The sequence below is a fragment of the Nothobranchius furzeri genome, chromosome 11 (assembly GCF_043380555.1).
Source record: "Nothobranchius furzeri strain GRZ-AD chromosome 11, NfurGRZ-RIMD1, whole genome shotgun sequence".
NCBI classification, from domain to species: domain Eukaryota; kingdom Metazoa; phylum Chordata; class Actinopteri; order Cyprinodontiformes; family Nothobranchiidae; genus Nothobranchius; species Nothobranchius furzeri.
In genome coordinates this window covers 52,700,851-52,719,732 of record NC_091751.1, presented here as the reverse complement: position 1 = coordinate 52,719,732, position 18,882 = coordinate 52,700,851, and the positions used below count along the sequence as shown (strand labels likewise).

Sequence of the window (18,882 nt, the reverse complement as noted above, 5' to 3'; positions counted from 1 at the left end):
TATTTTCCTCCACTTATCCTGGTTGCAGGGCCAGCAGCCAAAGCAGAGAGGCCCAGACGTCCCTATCCCACTTGAGCTAGCTCCTCCGGGGAAATCCTAAAGCATTCCCAGGCCAGCCGTGAAACAATAATCCTTCCATCGTGTCCCAATCCTAATTAGCCCTTTAGCTCTCCCTGTCGGATGTACCCAGAACACCTCAACCAGGTCCAGGAGGCATCCTAACCAGGTGTCCAAGCCACCTCAACCAACTCAGTATACCTCCTATCATGCATAGTTAAACATGCCAGTTGTGCCAAACAAACAAACACATCTCAAAACAACCTCTGATTTGTCATATTTGGCCATCTTAAGTGAAAAGAGAAGTCGCTGAAGAGTTTGAAGTATAATATGTGTGTGTGGTATTGAAATGTTGTGTAATTACTGTAAAAGAGTAAAAACAGATTCAGTTTATTTCTGCCAACATTTAAAGCATTTAATGCCAACATTGGCTGATGATAATATCTGACATCCCTAATCATATATTTTTTTAAACAATAACTAAAATGTTCCTCAATTTGTGCAGCAGATAATACTTTTCTCAGTTTATTTAAAAATCACTCTTAGTTCATGTTTAATTTTCTGCAGGTTGTATTCAGTCTGGAAAAGAAGAAGTTCAGATTGGTCGTGGATGGGATTAGAGCTCAGGATGGTCAGCTGACAAGTGCTGAGCTGAAATCCATGCAGCAGTTCATGCCGCCTGTTTACCTGGGCACTGCCCCAGAGACCTTTCACAAAGAGCTAAAGGTAAGAAAGGAAATCTCAAAATGACCAAAGAAAAAAAAAAACAGCCTCACAAAAAGTATTTCTAATCAAGTGTATTCTTGCACTAGTCAAAGGCCCTTCCGAAACAGAGTGTGTCTGGTTGCTTGCGTAACTTTAAAATGAATGGAGCCCAAATGTCCAACCCAACTGCCAACCACGGTGCAGGACCCTGCTTTGAGGGGCAGACGCAACGAGGGGTGTATTTCTCAGGAAATGGAGCGCATATTGTTATTAGTGAGTATGTCATGATTATTAGAGCTCAGTTAAACTGCAGGTTTCTGGACTCTAGTGAGTATAATAGCATAAAAAGAACTTAAAAGCCTGCAATAATAATAATAATAATAATAATAATTATTATTATTATTATAACGGAGGTTTTAATTTTCCCCTATTGGATTCACATTATCAGTTTCGACATTTATCGTCCTGTCTCAGATGATTCTTTTGTCGTGGGTTCCACCTTGGAGCTGCTGTTTAACGTACGTCCTCGCACTCAGTCAGCCCTCCTGCTCCATGTTGGGGATTCCAGTAGGAATCCAGATGTGATGGGCCACTTTCTCACTGTCTACATGTTCCGAGGAGAGGTGAGAATGCATTTCTCGATGCTGTTGCCATGTTGGAGACTTTTTCATCTTTGCAGCACCAGGTTGTTGGATCATAACACTGTATCGAAATCGCATTGAAACATTTGCAATCCAAATGACCAGGTGACTTGTTTGGTTAGGTGAAAGGGGAATAAAAAGTGTGCTTGTGTTCTCCTTTGCAGGTGGTGGTGAGGGTGAACCAAGGAAAAGGAGAGTTTGTGGTGTCGGTGAAGCCAAAAACGTCTTTATGTGATGGAAACTTTCATAAAATTTCAGGTAGAATGTAATAAACACAGCTGAAATGTTCTGTTTTGTAAGAGCACGAGCTTTGACTACAGCTTTTTTGCTGTGATGCTGTTCCTCCCGAAGCTGCATCAGTTTCTTTTAGCAAAACTCATATTTTCTATAAGAAATTTGGACAGTAAAACGTTTTCCTCAGCAACATTTTCTAATTCAGTCGTGTACCAGTGTCATTTTAGATTATGTTTGTGCCGTTAGCCCAATCAGTATGCGACGGTAATGGTGCCATCTTCCACAATCACAATAATTTCTACATTTACTTTGTTATCTCATCTTTTCTACAACTACAAGCTGTATCTTTGTGCTTTGTTCTTTAATGGCATAATTTTCAATCACTTTTTGGCAGGAAAGTGTATTTGTACATCATGCTACTTTTCTTTTGTCTTTCAGTGATAAAGATGAAAAATGTAATACAGCTATCTGTGGACACAACAGACAACTACAAGATTGGACCACCTTCTTCCACTTTCACTTTGACCAGAGACCCTCTGTTTGTGGGTGGCGTTCCTGGTAAGTGTTAGTCAGGTAAACACACATAAAAAAAAAAAAATATATATATATATATATATATATATATATATATATATATATATATATATATATATATATATACATATATGTGTGTGTGTGTGTGTGTGTGTGTTTCATTTGGGACAATAAGGGTTTTAGTGTAATGCAAATTATTAATAGTAATAAAATAATATTTGTAATATTAGAGTAATGATAATGCAATGCAATAATGTATTGCCTTTTCTTCAAACATTTTAATATTTTTTAGAATATTTTTATTATTTTTTTCTTGTTATGTTAATTAAATGTTTCAGTGAGATGTACGGACATACTCTACCAATTGGTTTACCAGACAGGTAAAGGGCTACCTACCAATACTACATAAAGCACAAATAATTCAACGTGTAGAACACTGAAAAAACATTTTTAAAATATTATTTCTGATAATAATTGGTCTCTGAGTTTTTCATGCAGACTGAACATGAAAAAAAGTCTCCTACACTTATCTCCTGCCTTATAGCTTCTGATAGATCATAGACAGTGAAATGCTAGGATTTGAAAAGCCTGACAGATCTACATCACACTGTCACTTAACATTCATTAATTCATTCATCTTGAATTGTGATGGGAAAGCTGTTGTTCGTTTAGCATCCAGGAAACCAAGTAGAAGCTAACCATTAGCATTAGCAACTTCACCACACAACAGAACTCCTCCAGGCTTGTTATTTATGGAGATAAAGACTCCACGTAGCAAGTCAGAGGTAGAGTTGCGTTGCTGTTATCCAATCTGAGGTGAGATGTCCAAATATCATAAAAATAAGACTACAAAACCTGCCCCCTTTAGCTCAGCTGTGATGTGGCTCCCTTCTAGTTCCTGTAAATGGTGCACCGATGTATTTTGACCCCTGAGTACGACTCGCAAAGCATTCATTCCTACTAGATAACACCGCAAATGGATTGATTAAACATGTGTTCCACACCTTTAAATAAGACAAAGTAATGCAAGTACCCACCCGTTGACCACCGCCACTTTTTTCCTGCAGGAACGTTGCATCAAATGTTGCCGGTAAAATCGCCCTTCGTGGGATGCATCCAGGAAATGAGGATCAATGACGTACCAGTCTCCTTTGACAGGTCGTCAGGCGTGTTTGGCTCTTTGAACCTCAAAGAATGCCCAGGCTGAGCAGAAACATCTCACCGCATCATGAATCAAGAAACCTTTGGGACCATGTCCACCACCAGCTATGTGCAATCTGTCAAAAGACCGAGAATGTGTTTGTGTGTCAGAATGTGTGAATTGAGGAGTGTTTTATGTGTGTGAGTGTGAGCAGCAGCCAACAGGTAAATCATTTTTGCTGCTTTGTTATAAATGTATATTTATTTTGTAAAAATAATCAAATATGTCATTTCTGAATGCATTTTGAAACAGCTGCAACATAGTCAGGTGTGTCGGTCCAGTGCTTTGTCAACATCAACCAAATGCTACTGAACAGGTGTGTGATTGGTCAGGACTTTGTTATGGTCAACCTGCACTTTAAGAAAACAAACAATGCATTCTTTATGGTGCTGTAATTGTGATGAAGAAAACTAACTGATGTCATTTGTTTGTAGGTTTTTCTTTAGCTGAACTCCAAAGTTTATACAAGAATAATTACGTTTACACCTTCTGTGCTTATTTGAACTACATTTTTGAGGTTTCCAAGCTATTATGTACTCATATTCACAAGCCAGCATGTAGACTTCTGTGCTTTAATGAGTTGAACACACACCGTGGTTTTTGCACCATTTTTCCTTCTCATTTGTTTTGAGATGTCCTCCCATTTTGCATTCCTTCTGCATGGAATTTTTTTCAATAATTTTATTTACTCCATGAATTTAGCATTTTTCTGTTAAACAACTGGTCGGAGGCTAATTGCTGTTTTATTTTTATTCTGAACAGTTATGTTTGGGACCATTTAATGAAGTTACCACATATTTTGAACAAATTGAATCTTATCCACATGCAAGTGTTTACCTTTTTCTTTTGTACATTTATATACGATTGAATCAGAAAACATGTGTAAATTAAAAAAGACAGTTTATTTGGATACATTTGGACATGCATTCCTACCTTATGACTCATTTCCATCAGTGTTGTTATAGTTTTCTTGTCATAAAAATATAATTCGAATGAACGCACTGTAACAACGAGCATTTTTTTTACATTTGAACTTTAAATTGTACTTTTGGTTTACAATAATGGGTTTGGTTAAATTAGTAAACTGGAATGTGGAAAAGCATTTACATACATTATTTATTTTACCAGGAAGGTCCCATTGAGATTAAAAACCAAATTTTTAAGACAGTCCCTGCCAAGAGGCTGCAAAAGTTACAGTTACTAAATTTTTCTGTTACACAGCTATTTTATGTACAAAATACAGAAGGCAGTTACAACACTGGGGATCAGTCTCAAGGATTCTCAGTCTGATTTTAAAAAGATTTGATGCAAAATGTTAAACATAGTAAAAGTGGCAGCTGTGAATGCAAACATGTGTTTCTGAGGCAAGTGTTACATGCAACATATAGGTTGATTTTAGAAACTCTTCTTATGAATTTGGGTATAAAAACACAACTGTTGAGATAAATTTTAAAAAAGAAAGAAAAAACATCCATTCACCACCCAGTGTGGTGCTGGGGTAACGTAGACCCTTTCCTTTAAAATTGCTATTCTATTTTATTTTCAGTAGGGCAGAAATCTAACAAATAATTACGGTGTGAGCTTCAAAATGCAATTTTTTTAAATTTCAAGATACTAATAAAAAAATAAGCAAAAAAAGAAGAGCCAAAGTTTTTGAAGTATGAAATACACCTAAAGATAGAGTAATGAGTGACTTAACACTTTCACTCAAGGCTTAACAAGGCATGTCACACAAAAGTGTAATTTAAAAAGATTAAATCAGCAGAAAATATAAAGGAAAAGCCAGTCAATGAAAATACAAACAAACAAATAAATAAATAAAAGCTAAGTGTGCAGAAAATAAACAGAAAACAATAACTTTCAATTCTCAAACTAAATCATCGATACACTGGTGAAATAATTTGATTTTTGCAAGGATTTAATACTTCCTTGAATAAAATAATTTACTTAAAAATGCTGCAAATGATGGTCATTAAAAAAACAGATTTTATATATAAAAACAATTGTAACAAGGACTAAATCATCCTGATTCAGAAGACCAGTCTTTATCGTACTGAATCCTACTAGAAAACTTTTCCAAAAACATTCAGGAAAAGTGCTTTATATTTTCAATGTTGACTCACAATACACTCAGGAATTGTCATTTATGTCGTCACAAGGGACTTTCAGAACTAGTTTGCAGTTCAGGGTTTTCTCGGCACTTTTTGGAAAGGGGAAATTTCCGGGGAGCAAGTGAAGGCATCACGCTTCCTGACACAGAGGATCACACGCCACCGGTCAGACAGAATACGGAACCCCGGCAGGCGGACGTCTCACACCGCGGTCGTTAGGTCACCATTCAGGCTGATGTTGAGTGCTCCGGTTCCGTTAGTAGTCTCATAATTAATAATATATACAGGCATGACAGCGGTCGTTCAGAACTGCGCCACGGGTGGAGGCTGTTTGGACAGTAAGTAAACCATCCCAAAATACCGCTCGGCCGCCCCTTTGCCTTTCCCCCTTCAGCCGCGTTTCGCACCTCGCCTCCGGCGGCGTCCGGTGTCCAATGGCGGCCCCAGCAGAACCAACACCGGGGAGCGCGGAGGGGAAGAAGACGGAGCGGATAAACGACGCAGAGTTGGCTCTGACAGGAATCAATATGCTGCTGAACAATGGATTCAAGGAAAGTGATGAGCTCTTCAGGACATACAGGTTACATGTTTGTTTTGCTTTCAGTATTTCAAGAAAATACTCTAGACTAGACTAGTTGCGCACAGATACAGGTTTTTTAATTATGCATCGTGACAGGCTGCTTTACTTGCTCTAACAGTCTTTACCCTAAAGGGGAAGTGCTTGCTTAGCAGGTTAGTTTACCTGAAATGTCGCTGCAGAAAGTTTCAGCTTCACCTGGTAACCAAATAGAAGTTTCCATTATGAACATCTAAAGTTTTAGTTCCTTACAGATGTGCAACAATATTATTATCAATAGTTAGACAACGTGGCTCATTATAAAGCATAGACACATACTTTGACCACCTGACTGCAGACATTGTATAGTGTCATGCAGGCTTTGCCGTAATCACAATGATCTAAAGCAGAAGGGTGGTGCTGTAAACTTCCATGTTGATGCCACAGAAGGGCAGCCCCTATGTGTCCTGACCCCTGGTGAAAGGCAAAATGTCACCACTCGCACTAATGAATCTCAGCAAGTGTCAGCCTGATTTGAATGCATCCGCAAGAAAACATGGAGGGAGGTGAAAGACTCAGAGCTGATGTCTGGAAGCATCAAACATGACCACTGGAGTTCCCCCCAGTCAGCTGAGGTCAATTTAATGTGTTTATGTGCCTTTACATGAAGGATCTGTCACACGAAGGCTTAAAACATTTATTTATTTTTTAATGTTGCTCTATAGGTCTGTTGTTGTTTCACAGCATTACTTAATAGTCTTGTTTTTTCAGGAACCACAGTCCTTTGATGAGTTTTGGGGCCAGTTTTGTGAGTTTTCTGGTGAGTTTGCGGTTCGGTCACTGACGTGTGTTCCTACAATGTTCCAAATCATTTAGATCCAATATCGAGTTGCTTTCTTGTGTTTTAGCATTTATTATTATTATTTTTTTTTCCTTGTAGGTAATTTTTTTGTTAGAACGTTTTTAAATTCTGGCACTAAAACAGACATGTGGCTAATTAAAGTTGTGTCCTCACAGTAAAATGAAAATTCTCATCTTTGAATCCAATTTTTATTTTCAAATGTATTCTTTTAAAGATTATTCCTGACATTCATTTTGTTGACGAATCAGTCCAAACTTCTTATAATTGATGTATTTGAACACAAGTGAATCAAGCATTAGAATAAAAAAGCCTCAGAAAACTAAAAGTTTTCACTTGATTATTATCTCATTATTGGATCTATCCTTATGTTTATCAGTAATTAAAAGTACAAATGACATGCTTATTGATTATATTAATACATTGACTTTTCATCAGGCATGATACGTAAAACCTCTATTTTTATTATGCATAGAATTAACCCAAATAGACCGATGTGTAATCCTAAACATCCATATGCCTTTGTCCAAAAGGACCTAACGAACGAGAAGCCAATTAGAAAGACTTGCAGCACAACCAGTGTGTTTGTTTCTGACCACAACCAAAGTCTGGAAGAAGCCTCTGGGATGAGAGGCTAAATGTCTCCAACATATCCAGAAACGTCCAGCTGTTTTCAGCTAAAACTCTCAGGATGATCATGTCCAGGATGACTGAGAACTAAAGCCCGACCGATATGTTTTATTTGGGACCGATACCGATATAAAACTTTCAACAAAGGCCGATAGCCGATGTAATGACCGATAAATCTCCCTCACAAAAAAAAAAGAAAAAAAAATTCCTTAAGCTTAAACCCTTAATTCTCTGCCTTTTTGATGCTAACTTATTTCTCTATCACACACCAAAGAACTGTCTCAGTAACTCACTCGGGTTTCCAAGTAATGCAAATAAGATTTATTTAGCAGATCTCAGAAACAGCAGAACACACAAACTCAGTCACAGCATAAATCTAACATTCAAGTTTTTTCTTGTATACTGTGGTTTTCACAAATTCATTTTAACTTAAAGGAATATTCCACCACTCAGTAAAATTGTGTCTTGTTAAGATTCCCCAGAGTTGGACAAGTCAGAAAAAGCATTTTATAACCAGCCCAATATGATCTGGCAGCAGTTGGTTTTCTTAGTTTAGCATAAAACAATGTAAGTGAATTCACATACACTGTAGCGTTTTTTATGTAGGTGAATGCAAGCCTTCCCTTCCATTGCTTTATGCTGAAACAACTGGTTACAACATGTTTTTTCTGACTAGCTAACTCTGGGGAATCTAACAACACACACAAGTTTAGGGACAGAAGATCCCTATAAGAATATTAAAATAATAAAAATGCAACAATAAATAAAACGTAATACTTGTGCTTTGTAACAAAGTAACACTCTGTGGAAGTTAACTTGGTGAACTTATTCACCCTGGACAGGAAATAATTGCACATAAGAAACATAAATAAGAATAAATAAATAAAAAAGTTCCAAAACAATAATTTGTGTTCAAAGTTCAAAGGAATGGAGCCACACAACATGAGTTCATAAAGCAGGCGCCATCTGCTGGATAGGTAGTGCAATATCGGCCGATAATATCGGCCCTACCGATAATATCGGCTGGCCGATATTATCGGTAGGGCCCTACTGAGAACTACTTCTCCATGCTGCAGCGACCATTCAGTCAGAACAGAAAGTGAAACTTAAATGTAGCTGCTGTCAGTAACAATCTAACAGATTTTAAACATTAAAACTCAACTGAAATAGTTCAGAAAGTAAATAAAAAATGTTATTTATTATTATAATTATTTATTGTGGCAGAAGCTGGTGTGGTCCACCACAGAGAAGCTTCTCTAGCATGATGACGTTAATTATTCTACAGGTTATTGTTCAGTCTTCTGACGCTCAAGCGTCTGTGTCTGACTGCTGACGCTCCGTGTGTGTTTTTATTTCTGCAGTGAGACAAACTTGCCTCACACTGGCCAGAGTTTGTTCTTTAAAGCTTCTATTAAATCCACCGTGTTGGCGTATTTTAACAAGTTTCCTCTACGCTGCAGGAATTAAAGTTTACGGAGTAAAAGTTCGGCAGACGCGTTTGTTTAGATATGGCTGCTGCACGCCGGGTGGGGGGAGGGGGAACTCGTGCTTCACACACACAGCTGGTGTGATCAGCCCTGAAAAGCGTTGATCACAATTTGCAGATCATGTTTATTTTTCACGATCAGCCACGGATTTCTCTTTTGTTGGCATTCTGGGAATCGAAACTAGGAATAAAAAAAAAACTTTGAACGATTCCAGGAAAAACTAGCAGTTGGTTCGATGCTCGATGCCCAACCTTATTTATAACACATAATGTGTTTGAAATTGGTTCTTTTTTCCTGTATTTTTTTGACACTGTTGTTAATCTGAAGATCACTTTTTTATTTTAAACATTTAGATTTAACTTACTTGCCAACTCCGGGTCGGGAGAGAGGTCCTACCTCAAGTGCAGGAGTTTAAGTATCTCGGGGTCTTGTTCACGAGTGAGGGTAGGAGGGATCGGGAGATCGACAGGCGGATCGGTTCGGCGTCTGCAGTGATGCGGACGCTGAGCAGATCTGTCGTGGTGAAGAGGGAGCTGAGCCAGAAAGCCAGGCTCTCGATTTACCGGTCGATCTACGTCCCAATCCTCACCTATGGTCATGAGCTTTGGGTAAAGACCGAAAGAACGAGATCGCGGATACAAGCGGCCGAAATGAGTTTCCTCCGTAGGGTGGCCGGGCTCAGCCTTAGAGATAGGGTGAGGAGCTCGGAAATTCGGGAGGGACTCGGAGTAGAACCGCTGCTCCTCCGGATTGAAAGGAGTCAGTTGAGGTGGTTTGGGCATCTGGTCAGGATGCCTCCTGGACGCCTCCCTGGGGAGGTGTTTCAGGCATGTCCTGCCGGCAGGAGGCCCCCGGGTCGACCCAGGACACGTTGGAGAGGTTACATCTCCAATCTGGTCCAGGAACGCCTTGGGGTCCTGCCGGAGGAGCTGGTGGAGGTGGCCGGGGAGAGGACGGTCTGGAGCTCCCTAGTTGGGATGCTGCCCCCGCGACCCGGACCTGGATAAGCGGAGGAAGACGACGACATTTAGATTGACATTTTTTAATTTAATGAGACTTGTTTTTGAATATTTGTTTTTGCAGAACGCCGTCATGACGTTTGAAGAAGAGAAAATGCAGATGGCCTTTGAGGACCTCAAAGCTACAGAGAAACTGTGTGAGAGTGAAAATGCTGGTGTCATTGAAACCATTAAAAACAAGATCAAGCGCAGTGTAAGCCATCTCTTTTATAAGCGGAGTTTGCCTGAAAAGCAGGCTGGAGGTGCTGATTTTCCTGCATTCTCTGTTATATGTTTGCTTCAGCACACACACTCTCAGAGGTCGGGGTCGGCTGCTGTGGACCGACTCCAGAGACAGATCATCATCGCAGACTGTCAGGTTTACCTTGCTGTTCTGTCTTTCATAAAGCAAGAGCTGTCAGGTATTTGAGCCTTTTAGTCTTCATTGATTCTTTGTAGAGACTTCTCTCATAAAATCATCTTTGTTTTAATACCAGTTGCAAAGGATGGCATTTTCCTCTGACCTCTGCTTACGTTCTCAGCATATATCAAAGGAGGGTGGATCCTCCGCAAAGCCTGGAAGATGTACAACAAATGCTACAACGACATCACACATCTGCAAGAAGGAGGCAAAAGGAGAGCTCCTGAGGCTTCCACCTCTGACTCCTCTGATCGCGCTCGCTCCTCCTCAAGTGGACCGAGTCCGTCTCACAGATCGAACGGCATCAGCCCCGAGGTTCTGGATCGGCTGAAAGGGTCGGTCAGCTTTGGTTACGGCCTTTTCCACCTGTGCATCTCTATGGTGCCGCCACACCTGCTAAAGATTGTCAACCTGCTGGGTTTCCCTGGAGACCGACACCAAGGACTGTCGGCCCTCATGTACGCCAGCGATAGTAAGGACATGAAGGCCCCATTAGCGACGTGAGTGAGTATGTTTGTGAATCTGTGTGGCAGAAATAGAAAGTGTCTAGCTATTGCCCCACACCTTTAAAGAAAGGGTTTTAGCTTTTCTTGTTATTTCATAAATTATCCTTTATTTTTGAGCTAGGGCTGGGCAATAAATCGAAAATTTATCGTTATGGAAATTTCTGACACTTATCGGGATAATTTTTCCCCATGCCAATAAATTTGATAATATAAAAAGCAAAAGATGTGTGTAGGTTGGCAACATTCATGTCACTAAGAGGCTGAACCTAGCCTGACAAGCCAGACTAAATAAATGTATTATTTAGTCTGGCCATGCTCCATTGACGGCTCTCGGTTGTGGGGCGGGTTCTACCGTTGTCTTTCAAATGATCTCCGCATTCCACTGGACAATGAATGTGACATACTCTTGTTTCACTCTGTTGCATCATCCCACCCACCAGGCATATAGAGTGCCCTGATTGGCCCACAAAGCGGATAAAGCTCTGTGATTTGTTCACTAAGCAGATAAAGCACTATGATTGGCCCACCATTATGGACCAATCACAGCTCTTTATGTGTTTGAAACCCCTCTAGAGAGCTGTGATTGGCCAGCCAGAGTCCTGGTAGGAGCTGCGGAGGTTCCAATGGAGCATGCCTAGACCAAACTTTGCAAAGCAAGAATTTGGTCTAGTTCACTAGGCTAGGCTGAACCACCTTGAGTTACATAAAAATGTGACTGATGTAATACATGTGGCAGCCCCATCTAGTGGACAACTTTTGTTTCTGCGCATACCTGTAGTTATCCATTTATCGTTATCAAGGTGAAATCCTCAATGCATCGTGATATTGATTTAGGCCATATCGCCCAGCTCTACTTTGAGCCATAATGTTATATTTTGTTGTGAACCTGTCTGTGGGGCTCAGCACTGCCCCCTATCAGTTCATCATAACTTCTACCCCCCCCCCCCCCCCCCCCCCCGGGCATTTTCACCGTGCATTCATAACCGATCAGAAAAACTAAATATTAAGCAGTAATCTGTAATCTGATTACCTTCAAGGTTAGCACGTTGTATGATTTTGTACCTTCTGAAAGCACACCACACTGTTTGAGTTGACTGGATCATCTCTGCTTGCTCTGCAGCCTGGCTCTGTTGTGGTACCACACGGTGGTGCAGCCCTTCTTTGCTCTCGATGGCTCAGACACACACGCAGGCCTAACTATAGCCAAATCCATCCTCAAACAAAGAGAGGCCACCTATCCAAACTCCTCCCTCTTCATGTTCTTCAAAGGCAGGATTCAACGCCTTGAGGTGAGGAGTTGTATATAGACCACGTTTCTGATTGGTGTAAGCTCCACCCTCTTTTTAGGAAGAGCTTCCTGTCTATAATGTGACCATTCCTCTTTGCTAGTGCCAGATCAGCAGTGCCTTGACGTTCTTCCGTGATGCCTTAGATCTGGCCTCTGACCAGAGGGAGATTCAACACGTGTGCTTATATGAAATAGGTACCATTTATTTTTGCCCATCAGATTAGAAATCCCAACGCTTTTACTTAGACTGTATCATCATTTCTGATTGACTCGTTCAGGTTGGTGCAGCATGATCGAGCTGAAGTACAGAGAAGCCTACCGAGCGTTTCAGCGACTTAAGGATGAATCTCGCTGGTCCCAGTGCTACTACGCCTATTTAACAGGAGGTAGTGGATTATAGGAGAACCTGAATTTCCTTGTTTTTGGTGAATTCTGCGTAATGACCTGTTGGATTTGTTGCATGTTGCAGCATGCCAAGGAGCAGCTGGTGATCTGGCTGGAGCCATTTCTGTTTTCAGGGATGTCCAAAAACTTTTCAAGCGCAAAAACAATCAGATTGAGTTGTTTTCAATGAAGAGGGTGAGTAACTTGTAGAGGTATTTTCTGTTATGGAGTAAACTGTAAATGAAAAAATGCTGTGTGTGTGTGTGTGTGTGTGTATATTTTATTTACTCAGGCGGAGAGGCTTGCAAGCCCCAGTCCATCCAAAGAGCTCTGCATCTTGTCTGTGATTGAGATTCTATATTTGTGGAAAGCACTGCCCAACTGTTCCACTGCCAATCTGCAGACAATGACACGTGGTAAAATAAGTGACCTCCATCAGAGTCTACTCTTCTCATTTCATTTGCAGTTTTCAGACACTAAGATGAACTACATGTGGATTTATTTTAGTCTTGCAGGGGATTGACGACGCCTCGAGCACCGGCCTGAAGAATCTGCTTCTCGGTGCCATTAACAAATGCCTCCATAACACCACAGATGCCATGCAGGTACCTGGGTGGTTAATAATCAAATGCATTAATAATACAGTGTTTACTTGTTGCACAGCATGCTGCACTGCACTTAATAGCTCAACTTATAGATATAACTAATTCATGCTTGTAGAGGCACCCGTGATGGAAAAGTGATGATTAGCTTTGCTAGTTTTCCTTTATTTTATTTTTCCATTTTATCATCTTTTAATGAAATAATTATATTTTTTTTTTTCATTTTTACTTTATGTTAACAGTATTTCCATCTGGCAGCAAGGGACGAGGCTGGTCGTCTGAGCAATTCCTACGTGCAGCCCTACTCTTGCTACGAACTGGGCTGTGTTCTGCTAAATTCCCCTGAGGTAGATTTTCTGTGTGTGTGCGCGTACGTGGTGGAGTCACGTTTTAAATGTAACTTTTCTTTCCACCCAGACTGCTGCCAAGGGTCGGATGCTAATGCTCCAGGCTAAGGTACAGTAAGCTTTCTGTATAGTTTTCTTTTGTGGTTTTATGGTTTTTTTAAATCTGGCAAAATCCAGTTAAATGATGGTCACAACAGGAATCTGCGTTCCTCTTAGAAACTGTGACTTACTGAATATACCAAACTCTTGTTACAAAGCTACAAAATGTAGTACTTGGTGTCCTAAAGCAGAAATCGGGAGTTTCCCCTTTTTAGGAATTTTACAAATTCATAAAAGTGATTGTCTGACTCTGTACTTTAATATCATGTAAGCTTTGCGCCTTTCTGTGGTATCCTGCCACCATAACACTTGTGTTCCGGTCCACGATAGTGTATTTACTAATGTGTTTACATATTTCAGGCACTTTATACCACGGCTAAATTTGTCCTTCATTCTCCTCTGCCTCTTCATGTGGTCGCCATCTGTAGCGTGTGCAAGCATTTGAGGACGTACAGAGGGGTTTAAGGCACAAAACATTTTTTTCGCCTCTAGATGGTGCCTTGTGAGGAAAAACTCCACATTTCTCCTAATTTTGAGAAACCATGGATGAACGGGATCATTTAAAGGTGTAGAACACAGAAAAAACTATTCTTAAAATGTTTTTTTTCTGAATATAATCAGTCACTGAGTTTTTCATGCAGGCTGAACATGAAAACGGTCTCTCACACTATCTCCTAAATTAGCTTCTGATTGAAGATAGGTGGTGAAACTTTAGGATTGGAAAATCCTGACAGCACTACATCACATTGTCACTTAACATTCATAGACTCACCCATCTTGACTTGCGATGGGGAAGGCTGTTGTTGGTTTAGCGTCCAGGAATCAGCAGACAACGTCCCGACAAGTAGAAGCTAACCGTTAGCATTAGCAACGCTACCACACGACAGAAGCTCCTTCAAGATTGTGTTATCTGCGGTTAGTGGTAGAGTCGTGTTGCTGTTATCCAGTTTGAGGTGAGATGTCCAAATATCCACAAAGACTCCAGAACCTACCGTCTGAAGTTCAGCTGTGATGTGGCTCACTTCTAGCTCCTTGAAATGGTGCACCGGTGTTTTTTCCCTCAGAGAACAACTTAAAACGCATTTATTCCTGCTAGAGGTTACTGTAAATGCATTGATTAGATGTGTTCCACACCTTTAATGAGAAGTTGACCACTTATTGGATTTTTTTTGTCCTCAGAAATAATTAAATCACAGCAAAAAAAAGACAACACCCCATCCAAACGCAGCTTCCTGCGTCTCCAAAATGAGTTTTCATTTTGTCTGGCAGCAGTAGCTCATAAGGAAGCCTGGAGCAGCTCATTTCTCTGAACACTGCTGGAGATTTCCATTCAGAGTCCTTCACTGTCGAAGACAGATCTCCTTCCTGCGTGACAGGAGGAGCGGTTCTGCTGTCTATTATTAATGAGTGTCCTTCTACCAGATTGGCCAGTGGGTGCATTGATCTGTATGTGTTGATGACAAAGTAGAAATCATTTTACCCACCCTGTTTGCATCATTTTTGTGCAGGAGGACTATGCTGGGTATGACTTTGAGAACAGACTCCACGTTCGCATTCACTCGGCTCTCGCCTGAACGAGAGGAGCAGCCCAGCCTCGAGGTTTTGTCTGCATTGAAGTAAATGCAGGAAAATTCTCTCCTAAAGCCACAAAACAACTCTGAACTTTGAATAATGTATCGTATTTTTTTTTGTACTTTTAAACTTATGAACCAAAACTTCATTTAAAATATGAAATGCTTCATGGAGAAATGTTAGAAAGTTTACTTTACTGCACAAAACATTAGCACATAATGTTGTTTACATAGTTTATGAAAGAAAACCGGACCGGAAAAGGGTGGCTTGCCGACTCCGGGTCGGGAGAGAGGTCCTACCTCAGGTGGAGGAGTTTAAGTATCTCGGGGTCTTGTTCATGAGTGAGGGTAGGAGGGATCGGGAGATCGACAGGCGGATTGGTTCGGCGTCTGCAGTGATGCGGACGCTGAGCCGATCTGTCGTGGTGAAGAGGGAGCTGAGCCAGAAAGCCAGGCTCTCGATTTACCGGTCGATCTACGTCCCAATCCTCAACTATGGTCATGAGCTTTGGGTAATGACCGAAAGAACGAGATCGCGGATACAAGCGGCCGAAATGAGTTTCCTCCGTAGGGTGGCCGGGCTCAGCCTTAGAGATAGGGTGAGGAGCTCGGACATTCGAGAGGGACTCGGAGTAGAACCGCTGCTCCTCCGGATTGAAAGGAGTCAGTTGAGGTGGTTTGGGCATCTGGTCAGGATGCCTCCTGGACACCTCCCTGGGGAGGTGTTTCGGGCATGTCCTGCTGGCAGGAGGCCCCCGGGTCGACCCAGGACACGTTGGAGAGGTTACATCTCCAATCTGGTCCAGGAACGCCTTGGGGTCCTGCTGGAGGAGCTGGTGGAGGTGGCCGGGGAGAGGACGGTCTGGAGCTCCCTAATTGGGATGCTGCCCCCGCGACCCGGATAAGCAGAGGAAGACGACGATGATGATGAAAGAAAAGGAGCCTAATGGAATAAGATGAAATATTGTGAAAAGCATTAGCCATTTCTCAGAGGTGAAATTAATTCTCAGTCTTGTAAAATTGAGTGATGATCCTGTGAACGTAATTTTAAAAATAGCTAACTCTGAATGTTTCCAGCCAATAAAAACCCATGTTGTGCTGAGACTTACCTAAGAAACATACAGATAATCAGTGAATTTCTTTTGTTGGTTTTAGAGAATTTTTTAATTAAATTGGGTATACTTTATTTAAAAAATGTGTAAACATTGCTCCACTTCTAAGTGGCCTATACGTGCACAAGATAGCTGTCTTCTGTATGCTGGTTTTACTTTATATTTGTTAATAAAAACACATTCACACCCTGCAAGTACATTTATTGACCAAAAAGCACCCAAAAAAGTAAAGCGAAACCAATTTTGTGTTAAATCTTTCATTTAGGAGTTGTAAATGTGAATTCTCAGAATACAAAGAGGCGGTGATGCAAGTGAAAGGAAATCAACTAGAAGCTGCAATCTTTTTTCTTTTTTTTAGAAAAATATGTGAGGACAGATGATGTGCACAGAATTTTCTTTGTGCAGAAAGACTGATTATAGCAGGTTGGATAAAAAAGCAGAGGGATATTTTGTGATGGAAATTTAGAGCAGTTGATTGAAGAAATTGAAAGAAGTTCTGTGAAGTTAAGTTTGCTCCTAAATGGCCGACTCAGTCACAGCTTGGTGCAGACAAAATGTCAAAATCACTTAAATATTTTCTAATAAAAGAAAACGTGTTCAATATTTTATAAAGAGCAGATTTTAGTTGCTGCTAGTGAAAAACTTAAAACCTCATACATTTCTAAAAAGGGTTGAATTTTTTCTTTATGGTGATTGGTTTCTACTCCAGCTGCCTTCAACGTGATCTTTTCTGCAGTTGTTTTCTTTTACATGCTCTTGTGGGTGCTTGGAATCCCTGAAAATGTGTTCCAAGGGTTTCAAAGTGCACCAAACTAACTGAAATTTTGTTTTCGCATGTCAACGTTTATCATTTTGAGCATATATGGGGCAGCAGTAGCTCAGGAGGTAAAGCGGGTTGTCCAGAAATCGGAGAGTTCTAGGGTTGATCCTGGCAGAGATCTCTGCTGTTGTGTCCTTGGGCACAACAGACAGAGACTTAACCCACCTTACCTGCTGGTGGTGGTCGGAGGGGCCGGTAGCACCCTTGTGTGGGAGCCTCGCCTCTGTCAATGCGCCCCAGGGTAACTGTGGCTACATTGTAGCTCATCACCATTGTGTGAAAGGGTGAATTAATGACTGTGTTGTGAAGGGCCTTGGGGGTCGTAGAACCTAGAGGGTGCTTTACAAATACAGAGCATTTACCAAACGCATCGTTCATGTAAAGCCGCCTTGAAAGCACTTCAAAATAAGGGTAGACTGATATCAGTCGACCGATATGTCACTTTTTTTTTTATATTTGCATCGGACGATTTATCTTCTCAGTAATGCCAATTTAAAGTCTGACACATCCCCATCCTGCTGTACAATTAAAATCTGCATAATAAGTGCCCTAAAAGTTACTTTCAACCAAAATTTATTTTCATATATCAGTCCTAAATATTCAATACTTGGTCAGTTCATTTGTTTAACTTTAGTTAGATGTTTGATTTTAACACTGAGCAGGGCACCAAATTAAGATTTAACTGTTGGTTCAATTCAGTGTTTGAAAACAGATTCCGTTTCAGAAATGTTGTGCATCAAATGATGTTATTTGTGACATTTTTGCATGAAAGAGGTGGAAATCATCTAGTTATCGGCAGCACATATCGGCTATTTGCAGTAGAAAAAACATCTGTCGACTTCTACTTCAAATGCCAAGAATGTGATGGAAAAGGTGAAAGGTTAACCACTCAAGGAACAGAGCGTATATGCAGTTTTCTCAAAACAACATTTTGTTCATAGTTTTATTTATTTAGCAACAATAGAAATTCTGTTTGTCAGTAGTTGGTAACGGAAAAACCAAAAACGTCTACATGAAGCAGCTTTCTAAGAGGAGACATGTTCAGTGCTGGACTGTGAACGAGGTAAGGCTTGCATAGTTATTTATGCACATGCATTTGCCATGACAGACCAATGTTCCTACTATCTACATCAGTTGTATTTTCCATGGCAAAACCTTTACACTTCACACACGCACACACACACACACGAGTTAAGAGCAGAATGGTTTTCTTGTTTTAAATCCATACAAAGTGCTACAGGGTCGATCATTATACATTATCACTACAGCATATTACTATACAAGTCATTTTCTCACCAGATCTTTTACTAGCACACACCTTTGCTTGGACACAGCCAAACAGAAGCTGACAAGAACCTTTTAAAATATGCAAAAAGTTCTACCACATTCATATAAACACCAGATATTTACCCACTCAATGTATCGAGTAAAAATAAAGCCAAATGTCTGCCAAAGGTTCATTTAAAATAAAAATCGGCACTGCATAATAATATGTATGCACAAGTGTCAATCAGTGTGGAAGCTGTGAGTGAATAACATGAGCTCCATCCTCACAGTTTGAAGGGCTGTTGCCTCCTCACCGCTTTCTCACACTGATGAGTCAAGTGTTCCCATGACTGAGTGGAAATAATCAGCAAACTACAGTTAAAATGAAAGTAGCTGGTTAAACACTCCATCTAACGAGTAATAGTCCTAAAATACATTCTACTTGTTCAACTA

At 40.6% G+C, this 18,882-nt stretch overlaps 2 protein-coding genes across 2 annotated transcripts in view; both read left to right on the top strand.

The window, feature by feature from the left end:
* The window catches only part of LOC107383938 (laminin subunit alpha-3), a 70,382-nt gene extending 66,346 nt beyond the window's left edge, over window positions 1-4,036 (top strand). Inside the window, exons 72-77 of the mRNA XM_054740465.2 lie at window positions 625-783; window positions 870-1,035; window positions 1,237-1,385; window positions 1,568-1,661; window positions 2,076-2,195; window positions 3,239-4,036. Of these exons, the coding sequence (XP_054596440.2) occupies window positions 625-783; window positions 870-1,035; window positions 1,237-1,385; window positions 1,568-1,661; window positions 2,076-2,195; window positions 3,239-3,378 (828 nt within the window). The 3' untranslated portion in view covers window positions 3,379-4,036. The remainder of the gene's footprint in view (window positions 1-624; window positions 784-869; window positions 1,036-1,236; window positions 1,386-1,567; window positions 1,662-2,075; window positions 2,196-3,238) is intronic.
* A 1,651-nt stretch (window positions 4,037-5,687) lies between these two features.
* LOC107383939 (tetratricopeptide repeat protein 39C) lies at window positions 5,688-15,424 on the top strand. The gene is made up of 14 exons (XM_015956855.3): window positions 5,688-6,063; window positions 6,811-6,859; window positions 10,099-10,227; window positions 10,318-10,435; window positions 10,556-10,934; window positions 12,061-12,229; window positions 12,330-12,423; window positions 12,507-12,614; window positions 12,698-12,807; window positions 12,905-13,028; window positions 13,120-13,217; window positions 13,457-13,561; window positions 13,632-13,670; window positions 15,169-15,424. The coding sequence occupies exons 1-14, from the start codon at window positions 5,918-5,920 to the stop codon at window positions 15,232-15,234; spliced, it is 1,734 nt and encodes a 577-aa protein (XP_015812341.3). The 5' UTR covers window positions 5,688-5,917; the 3' UTR covers window positions 15,235-15,424.
* The last annotated feature ends 3,458 nt before the right edge of the window (window positions 15,425-18,882 follow it).